General features: G+C 38.1%; 1 protein-coding gene across 2 annotated transcripts in view; it reads left to right on the top strand.

Moving 5' to 3' along the window:
* The window catches only part of GUCA1C (guanylate cyclase activator 1C), a 48,022-nt gene that overhangs the window by 22,931 nt on the left and 2,436 nt on the right, over positions 1-22,655 (top strand). Inside the window, exons 2-3 of one of the 2 annotated variants that reach the window (XM_001102050.5) lie at positions 10,910-11,059; positions 15,523-15,610. In XM_001102050.5, the coding sequence (XP_001102050.2) occupies positions 10,910-11,059; positions 15,523-15,610 (238 nt within the window). Of the gene's footprint in view, positions 1-10,909; positions 11,060-15,522; positions 15,651-22,655 lie in introns of both variants that reach the window. The other variant, XM_028844636.2, reaches the window with a different exon arrangement.

The raw sequence follows: 22,655 nt of genomic DNA on the forward strand, positions 1-22,655 counted from the left end.
TGACATTGAAAAATGCAGTCACTGAAGTGGAACTTGTAAAGTGAAACAGACCATCATCAAATAAAAGGCTTTTATGGAAACTCTGGAGGATCAACTTAATAACAAGCCAGGCCTCCAGGGAGGATGCTCCTGTGACTCTTTGGTAAATTCACACAATAACTGTCCAGGAGACTGCTGAATTCATTGGTCAACCCTAAAGACCCCGGAGGAAGGCCTGGGAGTCAATGTACCTCTGGTTGGATACTGTCCATTCAGCTTATTTCATCCACACTTCCAGACCTGTTTCTGAAAAATAATGGTCATGTCCTGCCGAATCTGGAGATATGATACCTCGTTGTCATCTTAAATAAATTTCAACCCTATAATAACATATTTCGCTTGTCTCAGTCATAGCTCTGCTGGGGATTAATAAAGTGAAGTGGCAGGGAGCAGTAGGAAAGGCAAGCAGCAATAAGGTAAAATCAGTTAGGTTTTGTGTCTTTGAACGAATTTCTTTTAGGAGACCCATTGAAATAGACGCCTATCTGTCAGAAAAAATCTTATCTCTTATAAGAAGATCAAAGTTACTGATGGGGTAAAGAGATCTAAGTCGTAAAACACAAAAATCTAATACTAAATGCAGTAAAATGACTTTGAAATGTTTTCTTATCACTTTCTGACTGTAAAAGTAAAACGTCCACAGTGTAGAAAATAAAAGTGTAATAAATTTAGAAAACAATGCTATAGTGATTACCACATTAGCTTCCAACGTCTGAAATATTGTGGTAATCTTATTTTTAAAAACCTTTAAAAAGCCAAGTAGACTTTGCTTCCCAATTCAGAACTATTGGTCATTTCTCAGTAGCTCTTTTTATAGACTTCGTGCAACTATTCACAAAAGCTTAAGATGCAGGCAAACACATAACGCTTTACAGACTGATAAATCTAAATCTCTTTATTTCCGGGAAGCAGTGGTTTACTTTTTGTCACATCCCAGTTTTGTAAACAGACCCTGGCGTCACAAATACTCCAAAAAGACTACAGCCTGCAGCACGTGTTCTTGTGCTGGATATGCCACCGTCAGCATCAGAACTCACACGGGAAAATAGCGAAGAATGAGTCACGTGCCTCCCTAGAGCTGGCCACCTTTCCTTAGACAGTTGAACATTTACATATGCCAGGTTTGAAGCATATGATTCTAAAGAGTGACACAGATTGTTTCTGTTTCAACTGAAAATGTTTTACCAATTAAAAACAGGATAAGGCACACCACCTAAACTTGCAGTCCTTAAATAATCTTCTCCAAGATTGATGAATAGGACAAAATCTTTATAGAAAAAGAGCCTCATTAATTTTGATTCATACCTAAAACTATGCACTTAAATCCTAACCTGCAATTTAGCAGCCCAAAAATATCAACCAGTTCCTATTAAAAGGAATATAAAATTTGTCTGCTTGATATGTTTTCCTTCTATTAAAAATTGGTACTTGGTCTTCAGAAGAGGACAAAATCTGAAGAAATTCAGAAGAAGAAAGACATTGAAAAAGTTCAGTGGTGAGGAATTTTATGTTTGTTTCTTTGGCATAAGAAGTAAACATTTTCTCTAAAAAGGTAGTTAATCTCAACTTGATAAAGAATATCTACAAAAACCTGACAGTAAGCCTTATACTTACTGGTAAGAAACTAAGAGCTTTCCCACTAAGATCAGAAACAAGGCAAGGATGTCACCTCTCATCACTGATTTTCAACATTTTACTGGAAGTCCTAGCTACTGCATTAAGACAAGAAAAGGATATAAAATTTAAACTGTTTGGGAAGGAGAAAATAAAACTGTCTTTGCGAATAACATGATACTCAACTTTGGAAAACTCAAAAGAATTGGCAGAAAAAAATCTCCTAGAACTAATAAGAGATTTTAGCAAGGTTTCAGACACAAAGTTTTTTTATACGAAAGTCATCAGTCATCACTTTCCTATATACCAGCAATAAATAAGTGGAGTTAACATATTACCATTTACATTGGCACCCTCAAATGAAATTATTAGGTATAAATCTGACAAAATATGTACAAAATCTACATGAGGAAAACTACAAAACTCTGATAAAAGAAATCAAAGAACTAAATAAAAGGAGAGAGATTCTTTTTTTTTTTTTGAGACAGAGTTTCGCTTCCGTTGCCCAGGCTGGAGTGCAGCGGAACCTCTGCCTCCCGGGTTCAAGTGATTCTCCTGCCTCAGCCTCCCAAGTAGCTGGGATTACAGGCGCCCACAACCACGCCCAGCTAATTTTTTCTATTTTTAGTAGAGATGGGGCTTTACCATGTTAGCCAGGCTGGTCTTGAACTCCTGACTTCAGGTGATCCGCCCGCCTCAGTCTCACAAAATGCTGGGATTACAGGCGTGAGCCACCATGCCCAGCAAGGAGAGAGATTCTATATTCATGTAAAGGGAGACTCAGTGTTGTCAAGGTGTTACTTCTTCCCAAATTGATCTGTAGATTCAATGAAATTCAAATCAAACTCCTAGCAAGTTACTTTGTAAATATTGACAAATTGATTCTAATGTTTATATGGAGAGGCAAAAGACCCAGAATCGCCAATATAATATTGAAGGAGAAGAACAAATTTGGGGTACTGAAACTACCTGACTTTAAGACTTACTGTAAAAGTATAGTAATTGAGACAGTGTGGTATTTCTGAAAGAACAGATACATCAATCAATATGAGGGAATAGAGGGCCAGAAATAGACGAACATATGTCTAGTCAACTAATCCTTGACAAAGAAACAAAGGCAATACAGTGGAGAAAAGACAGTCTTTTCAACAAATGGTGCTGAAACAATGAAACATCCATGTGCAAAGAAAAGCATCCAGACAAAGACCTTACACCTTTCACAAAAATTTATTCAAAATGAATCAGAGACCTAAATATAAAATGCAAAACTCTAAAACTCCTAAAAGATAACTTAAGAGAAAATCTAGCTGACCTTGGGTTTGGTAATGATGTTTTCGATACAATGATAAAGGCATAATTCATGAAAAATAATAAGCTGGAGTTTATCAAAATTAAAAACTTCTGCTCTGCAAAAGACATTGTCAAAAAATAAAAAGACAAGCCACCAACTGGGAGAAAATATTTGCAAAAAACATAGCTGATGAACGACTATTATCCAGAATACAAAAAGAACTCCTAAAACTCAACAATAAGAAGACAATCTGGATTAAGATGGTGGAGAGGGGCAGGACTAGCTTGCAGCTCCTGCTCGGATGGATGGAGCAGCGTGTGGAGACTCACATCATGGACTTTTGCTCCAAGAACTACCACAGGTACATAGCAGGAAAGCTGAGATAATCCACAGACCCTTTGAAGGAACTAGATCACTGCTGCAGGCTCCCTGAGATGCTGAAAATCTGTGCTGGTATCCTTGACTGCAAGGCCTGAAGACAGATAACAAGACTCTTTGCAGATAATCCCCAGTACCAGCCCGGAGCCCAGTAGCTCCACTAGGTCGCTGGACCCAGAAGAGCAAAAACAATCACTACAGTTTGGCTCTCAGGAAGCTCCATTCCTAGGGTAAGGGGGAGAACACCACATCAATGGAGCATCCCACGGGACAAAAGAATTCTGAACAGCAGCTCTTGAATCTCAGATCTTCCCTTGGATATAGTCTACCCAAATGAGAAGAAACGAGAAAAACAATTCTGATAGTATGATAAAACAAGACTCCAAGATCATACCAGCTCACCAGCAATGGATTCAAAATAAGACAAAACCTCTGAACTGCAAAATAGAATTCAAAAGGTCAATTATTAAGCTAATCAAGGAAGCACCAGGAAGGTGAAGACTAACTTAAAGGTATAGGATATGAAAGGAAAAGGAAAATTATTCAGTGAAATAGATTGCACAAATAAAAACAATCACAACTTCTGGAAATCAAGGACCCAATTAGAGAAATGCCAAATACACTAGAAAGTCTCAGCAATAGAATCAAATAAGCAGAAGAAAGAACTTTAGAGCTCAAAGACAAGGCTTTTGAATTAACCCAATCTATCAAAGACAAAAAAAAAAAAAAAAGTTAAAAAAAAAAGAACCTCCAAGAAGTTTGGGACTATGTTAAATGTCCAAACCTAAGAATAATTGGGTTCCTGAGGAAGAATAGAAGTCTAAAAGTTTAGAAAACATATTTGAGGGAATAGTAAAGTAAAACTTCCTCAGCCTTGCTAGAGATTTGGATATCCAAATACAAGAGGCTCAGAGATCACCTGGGAAATTCATCGCAAAAAGATCATTGCCTAGGCACATAGTCGTCAGCTTATCTAAAGTCAAGACAAATGAAAGAATCTTAAGAGCTGTGAGGCAAAAGCATCATAACCTACAACGGAAAACCTATCAGATTAACAGCAGATTTCTCAGCAGAAACCCTACAAGCTAGAAGGGATTGGGGTCATATTTTTAGCCTCCTTAAACAAAGCAATTATCAGCCAAGAATTTTGTATCTAGTGAAACCGAGCTTCATAAATGAAGGAAAGATACAGTCATTTACAGACAAACAAATGCTGAGAGAATTCTCCAGTACCAAGCCAGCACCACAAGAACTGCTAAAAGGAGCTCTAAATCTTAAAACAAATCCTCAAAATAAACCAAAATAGAACCTCCTTAAGGCATAAATCTCACAGGATCTATATAACAATAACACAATGAACAGAAAAAAAAAAAAAAAAAAACAGTCAGGGCGTAGTGGCTCATGCCTGTAATCCCAGCACTTTGGGAGGCTGAGGAGGGCAGATCACGAGGTCAGGAGATTGAGACCATCCTGGCTAACATGGTGAAACCTCATCTCTACTAACCATACAAAAAAGTAGCCAGGCATGGTGGCAGGTGCCTGTAGTCCCAGCTACTTGGAGGCTGAGGCAGGAGAATGGTGTGAACCAACCTGGGAGGCAGAGCTTGCAGTAAGCCAAGATTACGCCCCTGCACTCCAGCCTGGGGGACGGAGTGATACTCCATCTCAAAAAAGAACAGAGCTTCAGGCAACAAAGAGCATAATCAATATAATAATACCTCACATCTGAATACTAACATTGAAAATAAATGGCTAAAGCTCCACTTAAAAGATGCAGAATGGCAGAATAAATAGGACTTAACCAACCATCTGCTGCCTTCAAGAGACTCACCTAACAAATAAGGATTCACATAAACTTAAGGTAAGGGGGTGGAAAAAGACATTACATGCAAATGGACACCAAAAGCGAGCAGGAGGAGCTGTTCTTATATCAGACAAAACAAACTTTAAAGTAACAGCAGTTAAAAAAGATAAAGGGGAACATTATATAGTAATAAATGGACTAGTCCAACAGGAAAATATCAGAATTCTAAATATATATTCACCTAACACTGGAGTTCCCCAATTTTTTTTTTCAGATGGAGTCTTGCTCTATCACCTAGGCTGGGGAGCAATGGCACAATCTCAGCTCACTGCAACATCTGCCTCCTGGGTTCAAATGATTCTCCTGCCTCAGCCTCCCATGTAGCTGGGATTACAGGCATCTGCCACCATGTCTGGCTAATTTTTGAATTTTTAGTGGAGACGGGGTTTCACCATATTGGTCAGTCTGGTCTCGAACTCTTGATCTCAGGTCATCCACCTGCCTCGGCCTCCCAAAGTGCTGGGATTACAGGCATGAGCCACCATGCCTGGCCTGGAGCTCCCAAATTTATAAACAATTATTACTAGACCTAAGAAATGAAATAGATGACAATACAATAATAGTGGAGGACTTTAATACTCCACTGATACCACTACACAGGTCATTAACACAGAAAGTCAATAAAGAAACAATGGACTTAAACTATGCCCTAGAACAAATGGACTTAACACATATTTACAGAGCATTCTACCCAACACCTGCAGAATGTACGTTCTATTCATCAGCAGATGGAACATTCACCAAGATAGACCATATGTTAGGCCACAAAACAAGTCTCAGTAAATTTGAGAAAATTTAAATTATATCAAGTACTCTCTCAGACTGCAGTGGAAGAAAATTGCAAATCAACTCCAAAAGGAACCCTCAAAACCATGCAAATACAAGGAAATTAAATAACCTGCTTCAGAATGATCGTTGGGTCAACAATGAGATTAAGATGGAAATTTTAAAAATTCCTTGAACTGAATGATAATAGTGACACAACCTATCAAAACCTCTGTGATACAGCAAAAGTGGTCCTAAGAGGAAAGTTTATAACATTAAATGCCTACATCAAAAGTCTGAAAGAGCACAAATAAGGTCTCACCTCACAGAACTGCATAAACATGAATAATCTAAACCTAAACCCAGCAGAAGAAAATAAATAATGAAGATCAGAGCAGAACTAAATGAAATTGAAAAAAAAAAAGAAATACAAAAGATAAATGAAACATAAAGCTGGTTCTTTGAAAAGATAAATAAAACTGACAGGCCATTAACTAGATTAACCAAGAAAAGAAGAGAGAATATCCAAATAAGCCCAATTAGAAATGAAACAGGAGATGTTACAACCGATACCACAGAAATACAAAAGATCATTCAAGGCTACTTGAACACCTTTATGTGCATAAAACAGAAAACCTAGAGGAGATGGATACATTCCTGGAAATACACAAATCTCCTAGATTAAATCAGAAAGAGATTGAATCTATGAACAGACCAATAACAAGCAGCAAGATTGAAATAGTAACAAAAAAATTGCCAACAAAAAAGTCCAGGATTCACAGTGGAATTATATTAGACAGTCAAAAAAGAATTGGTACGAATCCTATTGACACTATTCCAAAAGCTAGAGAAAGAGGGAATTCTCCCTCAATCCTTCTATTAAGCCGGTATCACTCTAATACCAAAACCAGGAAGGACATAACAAAAAAAAGAAAATGACAGACCAATAACCTGGATGAACAAAGATGCAAAAACCCTCAATAAAATACTAGCAAACCGAATCCAACAGCATATCAAAAAAATAATCCACCAAGATCAAGTGGGTTTTATATTAGGGATGCAGGGATGGTTTAATATACATAAGTTAATAAATGTAATACACCACATAAACAGAATTAAAAACAAAAATCACATGATCATGTCAATAGACACAGAAAAAGCATTTGACAAAATCTAGCATCCCTTTATGATTAAAATCGTCAGCAAAATCGGCATAGAAGGGACATACCTTAAGGTAAGAAAAGTAATCTGTGACAAACCCACAACCAACATCATACTGAATGGGTAAAAGTTGAAAGCATTTCCCTTGAGAACAAGACAAGATGCCCACTTTCACCACTTCTGTTCAACTTAGTACTGGAAGTCCTACCCAGAGCAATAAGACAAGAGAAAGAAAAAAAGGGAATCCAAATCAGTAAAGAGGAAGTCAAATTGTTGCTGTTTGCTGATGATGTGATCATATACCTAGAAAACTCTAAAGATTCCTCCAAAAAGCTCCTAGAACTGACAAATGAATTCAGCAAAAGTTAAGGATACAAAATTAATGTATACAAACCAGTAGCTCTTCTATACACCGACAGCGATCAAGCTGAGAATCAAGTTAAGAACTCAACCCCTTTCACAATAGCGGCAAAAAAATTAAATACTTAGGAATATACCTAACCAAGGAGTCAAAAGACCTCTACAAGGAAAACTGCAAAACACTGCTGCAAGAAATCATAGATGACACAAACAAACAAAAACACATCCCATGCTCATGGATGAGTAGAATCAATATTGTGAAAATTACCATAGAACCAAAAACAATCTTCAAATTAAATGCAACTCCCATCAAAATACCACCAACATTTTTCACAGAACTAGAAAAAAATTCTAAAATTCATATGGAACCAAAAAAAAAAAAAAAGCCTGCATAGCTAAATCAAGACTAAGCAGAAAGAACAAATCTAGAGACATCATATTACCCAACTTCAAATTATACTATAAGGCCATAGTCAACCAAACAGCATGGCACTGGTATAAAAATAGGCACATAGACAAATAGAACAGAATAGAGAACCCAGAAATAAAGCCAAATACTTATAGCCAACTGATCTTTGAAAAAGTAAACAAAAGCATAAAGTGGGGAAAGGACACCCTATTCAACAAATGGTGCTGGGATAATTGGCAAGCCACATGTAGAAGAATAAATCTGGATCCTTGTCTCTCACCTTATACAAAAATCAACTCAAGATGGATCAAAGACTTAAAGACCCAAAACCATAAAGATTCTAGAAGATAACACCATAAAAACCCTTCTAGATATTGGCTTAGGCAAAGACTTCATGATTAAGAACCCAAAAGCAAATGCAAGAAAAACAAAAATAAATACATAGGACTCAAACTAAAAAGCTTCTGCACAGCAAAAGAAATAATCAGCAGAGTTTACAGACAACCCACAGAGTGGGAGAAAATCTCACAATCTGTACATTCGACAAAGGACTAATGGCAAGAATCTACAAAGAACTCAAACAAATCAGCAAGAAAAAACCAAACAAACCTATCAAAAAGTGGGTTAATAAAAAAGAATGAGTTCATGTCCTTTGCAGGGGCATGGATGACGCTGGAAACCATCATTCTCCTCAAACTAACACAGGAACAGAAAACCAAACACCTCATGTTCTCACTCATAAGTGGGAGTTGAACAATGAGAACACATGGACACAGGGAGAGGCCTGTCGGGGGGTAGGGAGCTAGGGGAGGAATAGCATTAGGAGAAATACCTAATGTAGGTGACGGATTGATGGGTGCAGCAAACCACCATGGCATGTGTATACCTGTGTAACAAACCTGCATGTTCTGCACATGTATCTCAGAACTTAAAGTATAATAATAATAAAAAAGTGGGCTAAGGACATGAATAGACAATTCTCAAAAGAAGATATACACATGGCCAACAAACATATGGAAAAATGCTTACCATCACTAATTATCAGGGAAATGTAAATCAAAACCACAATGCAATGTCACCTCACTCCTGCAAGAATGGCCATAATCAAAAAAACAACAAATGTTGGTATGGATACAGAGAAAAGGGAACACTTTTACACTGCTGGTGGGAATGTAAACTAGCAACTACTATGTGAAACAGCGTGGAGATTCCTTAAAACTAAACGTAGACCTACTGTTTGATCCAGCAATCCTACTACTAGGTATCTATTCAGAGAAAAAGAAGTCATTATATGAAAAAGATACTTGCACATGCGTGTGTATGGCAGCACAATTTGCAAATGCAAAAATATGGAACCAGCCCAAATGCCCATCAATCAATGAGTGGATAAAGACAATTATCCATATGTGTGTGTGTGTGTGTGTGTGTGTGTGTGTGTGTGTGTGTGTGTGTATACACCATGGAATACTACTGAGACATAAAAAGGAATGAAATAATGGCATTCACAGCAACCTGGATAAAAGTAGAGACTATTATTCTAAGTGAAGTAACTCAGAAATGGAAAAACCAAACAATGTCTGTTCTCACTCATATGTGGGAGCTGAGCTATGAGGATGCAAAGGCATAGGAATGATACATTGGACTTTGGGGAAAGGGTAGAGGGTGGCGAGGGATAAAAGACTACACCTTGGCTACAGTGTTCACTGCTCAGGTGATGGGTGCACCAAAATCTCAGAAATCACCACTAAAAAATGTATTCATGTAACCAAATGCCCCCGATTCCCAAAAACCTATTGAAATTTTTAAAAAATTGAAAAAAGGAAAACAATCTGATTAAGAAATGGGCCAAATATTTCACCAAAGAAGAAATACAGGTGGTAAACAAGCACATAAAAAGATGTTCAACATCATATATTATTAGGGAATTGCAAGTTAAAACAAGGAGATACCGCTGCACACCTATTAGAATGGCCAAAATCCAGAACACTAAAAACACCAAATGCCAGTGAGGATGTGGAGCGACAGGAACTCTCATTCAGTGCTGGTAGAAATGTAAAATGGTTCAACTACTTTGAAAGATAGTTTGGCAGTTTCTTAAAAACTAAACATACTCTTACATATCATCCAAATCCCCTGGTATTTGTCCAAAGGGGTTAAAAACTTAAGTCCACAAGAAATCTGCACATAGATATTTATAGCAACTTTATTTATAATTGCCAAAATCTGGAAGCAACCAAAATGTCCTGCAGGAAGTGAATGGATAAATAAACTGAAGTACATCCAGACAATGGAGTATTATTTAGTGCTGAAAAGAAATGAGCTATCAAACCCTGGAAAGACAAGGAGGAAATTTAAATGCATATTACTAAGTGACGGAAGCCAATCTGAAAAAACTACGTACCATATACTACACACTATATAATTTTAACCATATAACTTTCTAGAAAGGTAAAGCTATGGAGACTGTAAAAAGATTAATGGTTGTCAGGAGTTAGGGAAGACTAAATAGGCACAACGCAGAGGAATTTTAGGATAGCAAAACTACTCTATGCAATACTATAATGGTGGGTACATGGCATTATATATCTAGACTTGCAGAATGTAAAGTACAAAGATTGGACACTAATGTAAACTATGGACTTTGGGTGATGATGATGTGTCAGTGTAGGTTCAGCAATTATAACAAATGTACCATTCTGATGGGAGACACTGACGACGGAGGAGACTAGGCATGTGTGGGGACAGGGAGTATATAGGAAACCTCTGTACCTTCCATTCAATTTTGCTGTGAGCCTAAAACTACACTAAAAAACAATGCCTATTTACTTAAGGCACTTAATTGTAAAATTAAAGTCACTTGTGTCTGTAAACTTTTTTTAAATGAAACACTAGGGAAAAGTTTTATGCTGAAATATTTTGGATTGATTTAAGTTATACTAAAGGCCCTGTTCATGAATGCTGACTTCTCAAATAAAAAACAATTATTCTTCTTAAATATTTATTTTTCTTTTCATCTTAATTTCCATAGGATGGATTTATTGACTTTTTGGAGTTTATTGCTGCTGTAAATCTAATCGTGCAAGAAAAAATGGAGCAAAAATTAAAATGGTATTTTAAGCTGTATGATGTTGATGGAAATGGTTCTATTGACAAAAATGAACTACTGGACATGTTCGTGGTAAGTGAAGCAGTAAAGTATCCTTTTCAGGCCACTATACAGTTAACCCACTTTCCCTTCCTATGGAGTAGGTAACAGCCGTCTATGGGGTTGGCTGTTTTTGGGATATACATTTTGAATTGCTGAAGTAATGTAAGCTTTACTTAACCTATTGATTACTGAATGGGCAACAGCAGCAAATCAGCTTTTCCTTCTTGGTGCAATCCACCCTGGCATTCACAAAATTAACAGAGCATTGCAATGAAAAAATGAAACAAATATGATAGTGTAAAACAACTTATCTTTTTCTCTGCCTCAGTGCAGAATGCCTGGTGAGGAATAGCTAAACTATGAGATGGTTTATATATGTTTAACAAGAGACATGGACTAAGAATGAAGGTATGTGAGGACTGATCTTTCTGGGAGCTATACTGAAGTATTTCTAATAGTTGGTTCAGGGATCTCAGATCTTTTCCACATCTAAAGTTCAATAAGTGCCTTTCTAAGCCCCTATACCATCACCCCAATGGAGTAGGAGATAGTTATTATCATGCTATGAAACAGTAAAGTGCCCAGAGTAAAAACTGGTTAAGTGGGACACTATACCTAAATGAAGATAAGAGGTAAAATTAATATTATGAATCTAAGACATTGAATTTGTAACACAGACTCAAAGAGCATTAGAATTAGATGTCTTAGAAATGATCTGGTCCAAATTCTTTGTTTCATAGATGAAGGAGCTGAGTTACAAATAAAATACATAGTAGAAATATTAGCAAAAATGCCAGAAAAATAAGTGAGTAGAACTACATTTATAATTAAACTTCTCAACAAATGTTCAAAGCAGATAAAAATGGAAAGCTAAATAAGCAAATGTAGAGTTAACCAACATATGGAAAGAGTTCAAGGGTAGGATAATACCAATATTGCTAATATTTTAATTTCACATAGATCATTCACACAAAAAATGTGCTAGGATTCACTTGGCAAGCGAACAATTTAGAAATTCTGCCTATACCTTATATATTGCAACACTAAATTAGATACCAAATATTCTACAGAGAATACCCAACTCCATGTAAATTTTAAAATGTTCTTTTAAATACTGGGCTTCTTCTAAAAACAATGAAAATGTAAATACAGCATATAGATCTTAGGATGCCACCAAAGCATTTCTTGAAACAGGGGTTTTTAGTCTGGGATCTAAGAATCAATGGCCTTCAGGAGTCATTTTAGCCTTTAAACTTAAGGACAAAAAATTTTGCCTGTATGTTATGCTTTTTTTGGGTGAAGGAGAGAGTCATCAGATTCTGAAAAGAATTAGGAATAACAAGGATAAACATAATTTTGTCTATAACTTATGGGGAAATGTGCTGTAGATTTTTATTAGTTAAAATGTATAACTTCAGTTAGTGAGCCAAGGAAAGAGAAGTAGTAAGTCGCAAATTGAATTTTCCCTCAAAGTGCTTAGAAAGGAAAAAAAAAGAACATAGGAAAATTGAAAAAATAAAAGCACAGAACAGAAATTTAATAATTAGATACCATTTGTCTCTATATTAATCAGTACTAAAAACAATAATGCAAATTCTGGTAAGAGCGTGGTAAGGAAGGCGTCTTACACACTGTGGAGAGAGTGTAAGTGGATAAAACGTTCCGGGAAATGTGGTAGCCTGCGTCGAGAGGCTGAAAGCTGATCTTCATTTTAGAGTTAGCATTACTTATTTTGAGTTAGGAAAAAATTATTAGAGATGAAAGTTCTATGATTTACATCACAGAATCTCTTAAGATAGCAAAAAATTCTAAAAAACTAAAAGAGGAAAATGTTTAAATAAATTAATGCAATGGAATATATACTTATTAAGAAAGTGGTAGCCTAGGAACATACTTTCTATACAACAGACAAGAGAAAAAAGTCAGCAAGGTAAATAAAAAGTGTACAATCTAAGTTCTCTCTACATATAATACAGACGCTAAAATGGAATTCAGCCCAGGCATTAAGAGATTGCAAGGAAGTACCAGAGCATAGGCAGTATCTACAAAGGAGATAGCTACAGCTTAATCTCACTTCAAGGGTATAAAACAGTCCAGAGAAAGGTTTTTAAGGATTTTTGAGGAAAATTTATTTAGTAGGACCCCCCCAGGTCAATAACACGAGTATGTTAGTAAACCACTGAACTGTGGTTGTATCCTGCAATTTGAGGATCACAACAGTGAGTGTTTGAGTCGTGAGTGAGAAGCCTAAAGAAGCAAACAGCGGCAGCAAGAGTGCACACTTTGGAAGTATCTGCCTGCATAGAATTTGTTGGGACAAAGTATGCTAGGGTGTTTTCTATAGATCAGGTATGGAACACTGTGAGAGGAAGCTGGCATAGATCTGTGTTAGATCTTATCCTGCAGGGCCACTGGAAGATGTGAAGAAAACTCAAAGCTGCAGGTAGACCTAGAGCACTTGTTCTCAACCAGGAGAATCTCTATTCAGGGGACATTGCACATTGTCTGGAGACATTTTGGTGAGTTGGAGAATAGAGAATGCGTAGTGCTGTTGCCATCTATTGCTTAGAGACCAAGGAGGCTGCTAAGTATTCAACAATGCACAGGACAGGCCTGAACAAGAAAGAATTGCCTAGTCTAAAAATGGCAATTGTGCAGATTTTAAGAAACTCTTTTTTTTTCTTTTTTTTTTTTTCTTGAGACAGAGTCTCTCTCTGTTACCCAGGCTGGAGTGCAATGGCATGATCTCGGCTCACTGCAACCTCCGTTCAAGCAATTCTCCTGCCTCAGTCTCCTGAGTAGCTGGGATTACAGGCACCCGCCACCATGCCTGGCTAATTTTTGTATTTTTAGTAGAGATGGGGTTTCACCATATTGGCCAGGCTGGTCTATGAACTCCTGACCTCGTGATCCGCCCACCTCAGCCTCCCAAAGTATTGGGATTACAGGCATGAGCCACCGCACCCGGCCGCAGATTTTAAGAAATTCTAAGCAGGAAAGGGACCAGCTGGAATCAAGATGCATGATTCATGCCTACAGAATTGCAGGAGAGAGCGTCTACACCTGCCAGGCCAGGGAGCACTGAAATGAGCTAACCAGGACAGTACTTGCCACGTGAGAACTCTCCTGCTTCCCTTTCTCTCCTGTGTCCTCCTGCTCCCACACAGGGAGTGCTCAGATACTGCCGTTAGGAAACTGGGGAAGGAAGAATGAATGTAGTAAATGAGGAAGGAAAGAAGAAGAAAAAAAAGCTTCTTTCCTATCCCCTGATCCTGCTGCTTCTAATAAAAAAGGAAGGAAAACAGAGCAAGCTGACGATTCCCTCCAAAAATATCCCCTCAGTGCTCCTCCACTTTCCATATTTCACTTGCACTTATATGACCTGAAGATTGGTGATGAACAAACTAAGATCTCACAATTTTTTGCTATGACTCTTTATGTGGTCTAATATCACTTCAGAACGTGGGGATACTTGATACCTGGCCAAATTTTCTAGGCTTTTGAAGCCTCTGACCAAACACTGAGAAATCCTTAAAATTTTCTTCAAATGTGATGCTATATGTATATAGCAATTACTTTAAATATTGTCCTATATTTAACCATGAGATCCATGAGACCTAAACTTGCTAAAGCCAAGACTGGTGTTTTACTACCATTTATTATGATTAATCCTGGACTTAACGTTGGTAATGCTTGGGAAGCAGCAAGAGAGAGAGAGCCATATTTATGATTGTGTCCTCTAATTGAAATACATTGCTAGAAGTTTTTCTAAAGATTCCTTCATGTTCAATCAAGAGAGTTATGTTCAAATTCCCAAATGAATAATCATCTTTCATTTTATTATGAAGTTCTATATCAAGTCTGGGTCATTTAATTTAATCACCTTGGGGTTAGGGGAGGTTAGCTATGTCTTTCCTCTAGCAAGGCTGGAAATGTCATTTGCCCCCTGGTCTCTGGCAGAATGTGGGAGAAATTCAGCGCCCTTCGAAGCCGTATATATCTGTCTCCCCAGTCAATCATTCTACAAAAAGGCACAAAGAACCAGGGGTGCCAGCGGTGGAAGCCAGAGAGGAAACTTGAGACTCTTACAGCGTTGTGGTCATCCTTTTACTTTCATCCATAAGACCCAAATGAACCTGTCTGAAATTGAGAGCGATGTCTGTTTTCTGGGTCTGGAATTCTTATGACCATGACCACTACAATATTTTCTCCAATGGGCTCATTGCATCTGTTGTGATCTAATATGTTGAATGGATCCCTTTATACTGTATAAAATAGGATTTCAGTCTTTATTTAGTTCATTTAATTTCCAAGTCTCATTACACAGAACTGACATACAATCTTTTCTTTTTATTTACTTTTAACAACTGGTACAGGTTGGATAGCAACTGACATTAACACATCCCCAAATTCTGTCACATTGGAGCAGAAATGTTGCAAAATGTATTTGCTTCCAGAAAAGTTGACCTCTTTGATTTAATGTCTTTTTGCAGGCGGTACAAGCCCTCAATGGCCAGCAAACCCTGAGTCCTGAAGAATTCACCAACTTGGTGTTCCGTAAGATCGATATAAACAATGATGGTAATGGAGCTACTCTCTTCTGGATCACTTTTCTTACAAAGTAGGAGATGGTGGTAGTGGGGAGTGTCATTTAGACAAAAGCAGGAACCATGCAAGAGAACCCTAGTTGTGACTTGGGCTTCATAACTGGACCAATCCAATGTTCTCAGTATGATTCAACTGAGTAAATATTTATTGACTATATTTATTTCCAATGTGTGATGCTTGACACGTTGGGATATGTAAAGAGTAAAGGTGAGACGAGGAAATAAATCGGAAGAATATAGGATGAAGTACCTTCTGCTGTTTGCTCTGAGACACATTCTATTAATCAGTTCCTCTCCACTGGAGGTTTTCCGTCAGCATATAAATAAACTCAAGTTTTCCCTACTGTGGAAAACTTTCCTTCAATTGTTTTATCTTCTTCTACTGTCAGACTTTTTTCTTCCTTTGGACTAAACATTTCTGGAGAAGAGTCCACACTTGCCTCCATTTCTGCTTTTTCTACCTTTTCTATCTACATTTCTGCTCTTTCTGATTATTTCTCCATCTGCTCTTTCTACTCTGTAATCTGGGTTCCTTTTTAGCTCAGAGGAGGTGCCTTTCTTCTTCAAAGGTAGGAGTGAAGAGGGAAGACACAGACAGCCCAAGAGAAATGAGTGCTTCTACCATATGGCTTTGATATCAGCAAACAGGTAGGTGAACATAATGACTTGAGATTGAGGCAGAAGATCTAGGAACGGTCCTTGAAAAACAGAAAATCTGACATTGTTAAAAATATAAGATATCAGTAAAACGTTTAAAAAAATGGAAAAGAGGCATTGGCATGCCAGTCACAGTTGTCATCATTCCAAAACTCCTTCCAAAGGCATCGACCTGCCCATCATGCGTCACTTCTTCTGGTGGACACGAGAGGGCAGTAGAGACGCATGTTCCCATGTTGAGCGTGGCAGGTTGTTCTAGTAAAATGTGGCAGCTCAGCGTGGCAGGATGGGATGGTGAGGCCAGGAGGAAGCTCAAATGCAGCCACTGCTGCGAACAAGCCAAATGACAGGACAAGAGTATACTGCTCAAGAAAGCAATTTGAAGATGCATCAGTTGCATCAATCTTCTCTTAAGGACCTCGGTCTAGATCTGCCTCTCCCGAATCTCAATTCAGTATGCTCACTTACTAGTATGCGACATCAAATAATGAAACATGCCAGTACATGTGAAAGCTTGTAAGAAACAGAGTCAGACTACCCAGAGTAGATAAGGTGGCTAAGTGCAGCTAGGAAAGGACCAGAGAAATGGAGAGTGGAGGGTCTGGTGAGGACAATGAAGACTTTATTTGGAATATGCAACTGAAAATGGTGGTCATCAAACTGGAGAAATGCTGTAGATTTCATTCTGTTTCACTTTGTTTTTAATCTTAGAGGTGCTGCAGGATGGCAGGGATTGGAGTAGAGTAAATAATCCATTTCAGCCTGGGGCTGAAAGCATTGATGTAGAAGAATGAGTACTCTGGAAGTAGATGGGACATCACAGTTTTAAGACTTGGTTTAGACAGTGACTTTCAAAAGGGCAGGTCAAGAATGTTTGATAATATCCATGAACACTGCTTCTAGTGCTAGGAGTGAGGGGAATAGGAAAGTGACCTTCCTCGGAGAAGTACGAAGATTTTGGTATTCTCAGGAAAAAACTAAGATTCTATTACTTTGAGGACACAGATAATGTATTCCAGAAAATGTGAATATAATTCAAGACTTTTTGTTTACTATCCAAGAAGATTCCCCAAGGGCAAAGTATAATGAATCAATAAAATGGGGACTGTGATTAGAAAGGAACTTGAAATAGAAAGGGCTGGGTTAAAAGAGATGTGAATTCAGAAAAGAGAAATTGTACCTGGGCAATAGCTGAGGTCACCTGAAGTTAGAGAGATGGGCTCTTTGACCTACAAGAATAAGTCAATGACAGGAAAAAGGGGATGAATTATGGTTTCTAGAATAGTTTATAAAACTAAATATACTAATTGTTTCCTCTCATAAAAATTATTATTATTATTATTAGGATAATAATATTATCCTAAAATAATATCCTAGCTCTGTTGCCCAGGCTGGAGTGCAGTGGTGTGATCTCAGCTCACTGCAACCTTGGCCTCTTGGGTTCAAGCAATTCTTCTGCCTCAGCCTCCTACAAGTAGCTGGGACTATAGGCGCCTGCCACCATGCCCAGCTAATTTTTGTACTTTCAGTAGGGACGGGGTTTCACCATATTGGCCAGGCTGATCTCGAACTCCTGACCTTGTGATCCACCCGCCTCAGCCTCCCAAAGTGCTGGGATTACAGGTGTGAGCCACCATGCCCAGCCCCCAAAACTTGTATTTTAATTTAAAAAATTATACACACATCCACACCCATATACACTTCGGAGTAACTATGAATCACTATTTCTTAGCAAATGCATATACAGAACTAAAACGGATAGAACTTGCTTTTGTATAAAAAATTATTGACAGCTGTTACATCGTTTCATCAAGAGACAGCTGGATCATTCCATACATCAAGAAAAAGATGCTAACAAATGTGCTGGTGGACAGAGACAGCCCGGTGTAACCAAAGACAAGGAAGAAACAGTAATGAAGATATAAAAGGTTGATATTTGCAGAAGTGAAAAAGGATTTGGCCAGTATTTGACAGAGAAGAATACTATGAAGTGCTTCATTTACAAATAAAGGGGGAGTTAGCACCACAGAGGAGAATGTCTATCCGCATTTGTAAAAGCTCAACTCTGTATACCTCAAATATAACTTTTTATTGTTCATTATCATTTTTATCAAAACATCAGTATTGATAGAAACAGAGATGCTCAATTAAGTATACCAAAATGCTGTTGACTATACACTGACATATATATGTATATATATTTTTTATTTCTCAAAATAAAAAACAAGCGCATCACTGTGCCGATAATCTTATGAATATTGAAACCAAAAGTAAAGATGGTCACAGCCCACAAATATACAACAAAAAGGTACATATATGAAAATCCCAATTTGATTGTAAATTGTTTGCAGAAGAATGGTCAACATCACATCTGTTGTGACAGAAAAATACACAACTTTTGTGAAGTATTCTAAGCATAATTCTTATAATAGTAAATCAAAGTTAGAAGGTTAAGCAAAATAAAGGTACAGGATTAATGCTAGATTTATAACAAGATGAAGAGCTATGAGGTCCATGAAAGCAGGAACCATTTCCGTTTTGTGTACTTTGATATTTCCTATGCTGGCACACAGTAGGTGCTCTATAAGTAACCGTGAAATGAAAGAGCGTCTGCTAAGAAGATGTCATATAAGGAATAAAGAAAAGGTTCAATCAAGAAACAAGCACAATATGCAATTCTATCTATAGGAAGAAAGGTATCAAGAATTTTTTTTTTTAATTAACAAATATATGCATATATGTTAAAAACTTCATAAAATATAAACCTTGATCAGTTAGCAGGAGTTAATTACCTATGGGAAGTCAGACCAGGTGCCAGAAAGAGGTTAAAGGGAAATTTTTTTCTTTTCATTACATTTCTGTATTGTTCAATTTTTTTAATCATGAGGACATATTATTGTTATAATTTAACAAATTAGTTTTATTTTTATATTACGAACAAAAGCATCAGGAAAGAGCTTGAAGAGACAGAGGCAGAAAATTGAAGCTAAACATTCAATATTATTGAAAAATGAAAACAGAGGAGACAAGACAAGTCAGGCAAAATGATTAAGTGTGGAATTCTGCAGGCTTTACCACCAGAAGAACAGCAATCCATGTTCTACCATGTTCTGGTTAGGCATCATTCTTGACATGATTTAGGGAGATTTATGGATGTTCACAACATCAAGTGCAGAAAGTGCCTCAGTAAGTTTCACATAGAGCCAAATAAGGCCCAGGGATAAGGGAGACTTAAGTGGCTCGTAATAACAAATGGTGAAGGTGAAAAGAGGCCAAAGAGGAAATGAAAAGGGTGATTATTATTATTATTATTATTATTATTATTAAGACAGAGTCTCTCTCTGTCACCAGGCTGGAGTGCAGTGGCACCACTCGGCTCACTGAAACCTCCGCCTCCTGGGTTCAAGTGATTCTCCCGCTTCAGCCTCCCCAGTAGCTGGGATTACAGGCACCCGCCACCATGCCTGGCTAATTTTTGTATTTTTAGTAGAGACAGGGTTTCGCCATGTTGGTCAGGCTAGTGTCAGTCTCCTGACCTCAGGCGATCCTCCCGCCTCGGTCCCCTAAACTGCAGGGATTACAGGCATGAGCCTCCGTGCCTGGCCAAGAAGGGTGATTAGTGAGCAGATATTTTGGGTAAAAAAAAAAAAAAAAAAACAAGGGCAGGACATAAAGAAATTTTATTGATTAACTAAAAAGAAAGACCAGTGCTTTAGACTAGAACTTTGTGAAAAGCCATGAGGGTCACATTGAATCAAACTGGGAAACTGAGAATTACCAGGAGATAAGAGGGAACTGAGTTTCCACGTAAAGGAAAAGAAACTACTGCATGCAAAAGCTCTCCTGTAAAATGGCGCTAAATGCTTCTAGTGCCACCGTGCTAATAAACACAATATTGTGTCATTCAAAATCTTCACCAGCATCCTCCCTTGAAAATTTGGTTATTCTCATCTCCCAAATCTTCCCCACCCTATCTTTGCTAAGGTTCCAGCCCCAGCTCAATGTTTTATGAAGTTATAATGAAAAGAAATTAAAATTTTAAAAAATCCTCTACACAGGCTGATTTCTTTTAAAATCAGGATGACTTCTTCTTCTTCTTCTTCTTCTTTTTAAATTATACTTTAAGTTCTAGGGTACATGTGCACAACGTGCAGGTTTGTTACACATGTATACATGTGCCATGTTGGTGTGCTACACCGGTTAACTCGTCATTTCCATTAGGTATATCTCCTAATGCTATCGCTCCCCCCTTCCCCCATCCCATGACAGGCCCTGATGCCTGATGTTACCCGCACTGTGTCCAAGTATTCTCATCATTCAATTCCCACCTATAGGTGAGAACATGCGGTGTTTGGTGTTCTGTCCTTGCTCAGAATGACGGTTTCCAGCTTCATCCATGTCCCTACAAAGTACATGAACTCATCCTTTTTTATGGCTGCATAGTATTCCATTATGTATATGTGCCACATTTTCTTAATCCGGTCTATCATTGATGGACATTTGGTTTGGTTCCAAGTCTTTGCTATTGTGAATAGTGCCTCAATAAACATACATGTGCATGTGTCTTTATAGCAGCATGATTTATAATCCTTTGGGTATATACCCAGGAATGGGATATCTGGGTCAAATGGTATTTCTGGTTCTAGATCCCTCGAGGAATTGCCACACTGTCTTCCACAATGGTTGAACTAGTTTACAGTCCCACCAACAGTGTAAAAGTGTTCCTATTTCTCCACATCCTCTCCAGCACCTGTTGTTTCCTGATTTTTAATGATCGCCATTCTAACTGGTGTGAGATGGTATCTCATTGTAGTTTTGATTTGCATTTCTCTGATGGCCAGTGATGCTGAGCATTTTTTCATGTGTCTGTTGGCTGCATAAATGTCTTCTTTTGAGAAGTGTCTGTTCATATCCTTTGCCCACTTTTTGTTGGGGTTGTTTGATTATTTCTTGTTAATTTGTTTGAGTTCTTTGTAGATTCTGGATATTAGCCCTTTGTCAGATGGGTAGATTGTAAAAATTTTCTCTCATTCTTGCCTGTTCACTCTGATGGTAGTTTCTTTTGCTGTGCAGAAGCTCTTTAGTTTAATTAGATCCCATTTGTCAATTTTGGCTTTTGTTGCCATTGCTTTTGGTGTTTTAGTCATGAAGTCCTTGCCCATGCCTATGTCCTGAATGGTATTGGCTAGGTTTTCTTCTAGGGTTTTTATGGTTTAGGTCTAACATTTAAGTCTTTAATCCATCTTGAACTAATTTTTGTATAAGATGTAGGGAAAGGATCCAGTTTAGACCAGAAATACTAATGTAGGCATGCGCAGTAAATTCTGCTTTTTTTTTGGTGGGGGTTTGGGGGGTGAAGGAGAATTTTTCTTTATAAAAGATTAAGATGTAAATGGGAAGAAATGCATGATTTAGGAATATCAGTAGGATAACTGGATTGCAAAAACAAGACTAAGTAAAATATTCCTGGGTAGCTATTCTATTACAAATGAAACTCCTGAAACTGGTAGTGAGTGATGAAAGAGCACCAGTGATACTGACCTTCAGGGTCCCCAGACATACAGAGCACACCCACTAATACAACAAACAGCAGTAAACAACGTAGATTCCAAGTACATATATTTCAACTTATAAAAATAAAATCATGAGGTTTCCAAATAATGTCCTACAAAAATTGAAATATGTTGGGTGGGCGTGGTGGCTCATGCCTTTAATCCCAGCACTTTGGGAGGGCAAGGCAGGCGGATCATGAGGTCAGGAGATCGAGACCATCCTGGGTAACACGGTGAAACCCCGTCTCTACTAAAAATACAAAAAATTAGCGGGGCGTGGTGGTGGCGCCTGTAGTCCCAGCTACTGGGGAGGCTGAGGCAGGAGAATGGTGTGAACCTGGGAGGCGGAGCTTGCAGTGAGCTGAGATCGCGCCACTGCACTCCAGCCTGGGCAACAGGGGGAGACTCAAAATTGAAATGTGTCTGTATATATAAAACAAAGTAATAAAAACTTAGTGATGACTTTAGATTCCTTCTAAGTCCCATGATCTCCCTGCACTATCATCTCTTACAGGCATTGGCTTTTTGCTGGTAGAATCTTTATCTTTTTTTTTTTTGAGATGGAGTCTCACTCTGTCGCCCAGGCTGGAGTGCAATGGCCTGATGTTGGCTCACTGCAACCTTTGCCTCCCGAGTAGCTGGAACTACAGGCGCCCACCACCACGCTCGGCTAATTTTTTTATCTTTAATAGAGATGGGGTTCCATATGTTGGCCCGACTGGTCTGGAACTCCTGACCTTGTGATCCGCCCGCCTTGGCCTCCCAAAGTGCTGGGATTATAGGCGTGAGCCACCGTGCCCGGCCTTGCTG

The sequence above is a fragment of the Macaca mulatta genome, chromosome 2 (assembly GCF_049350105.2).
Source record: "Macaca mulatta isolate MMU2019108-1 chromosome 2, T2T-MMU8v2.0, whole genome shotgun sequence".
Lineage (NCBI taxonomy): Eukaryota > Metazoa > Chordata > Mammalia > Primates > Cercopithecidae > Macaca > Macaca mulatta.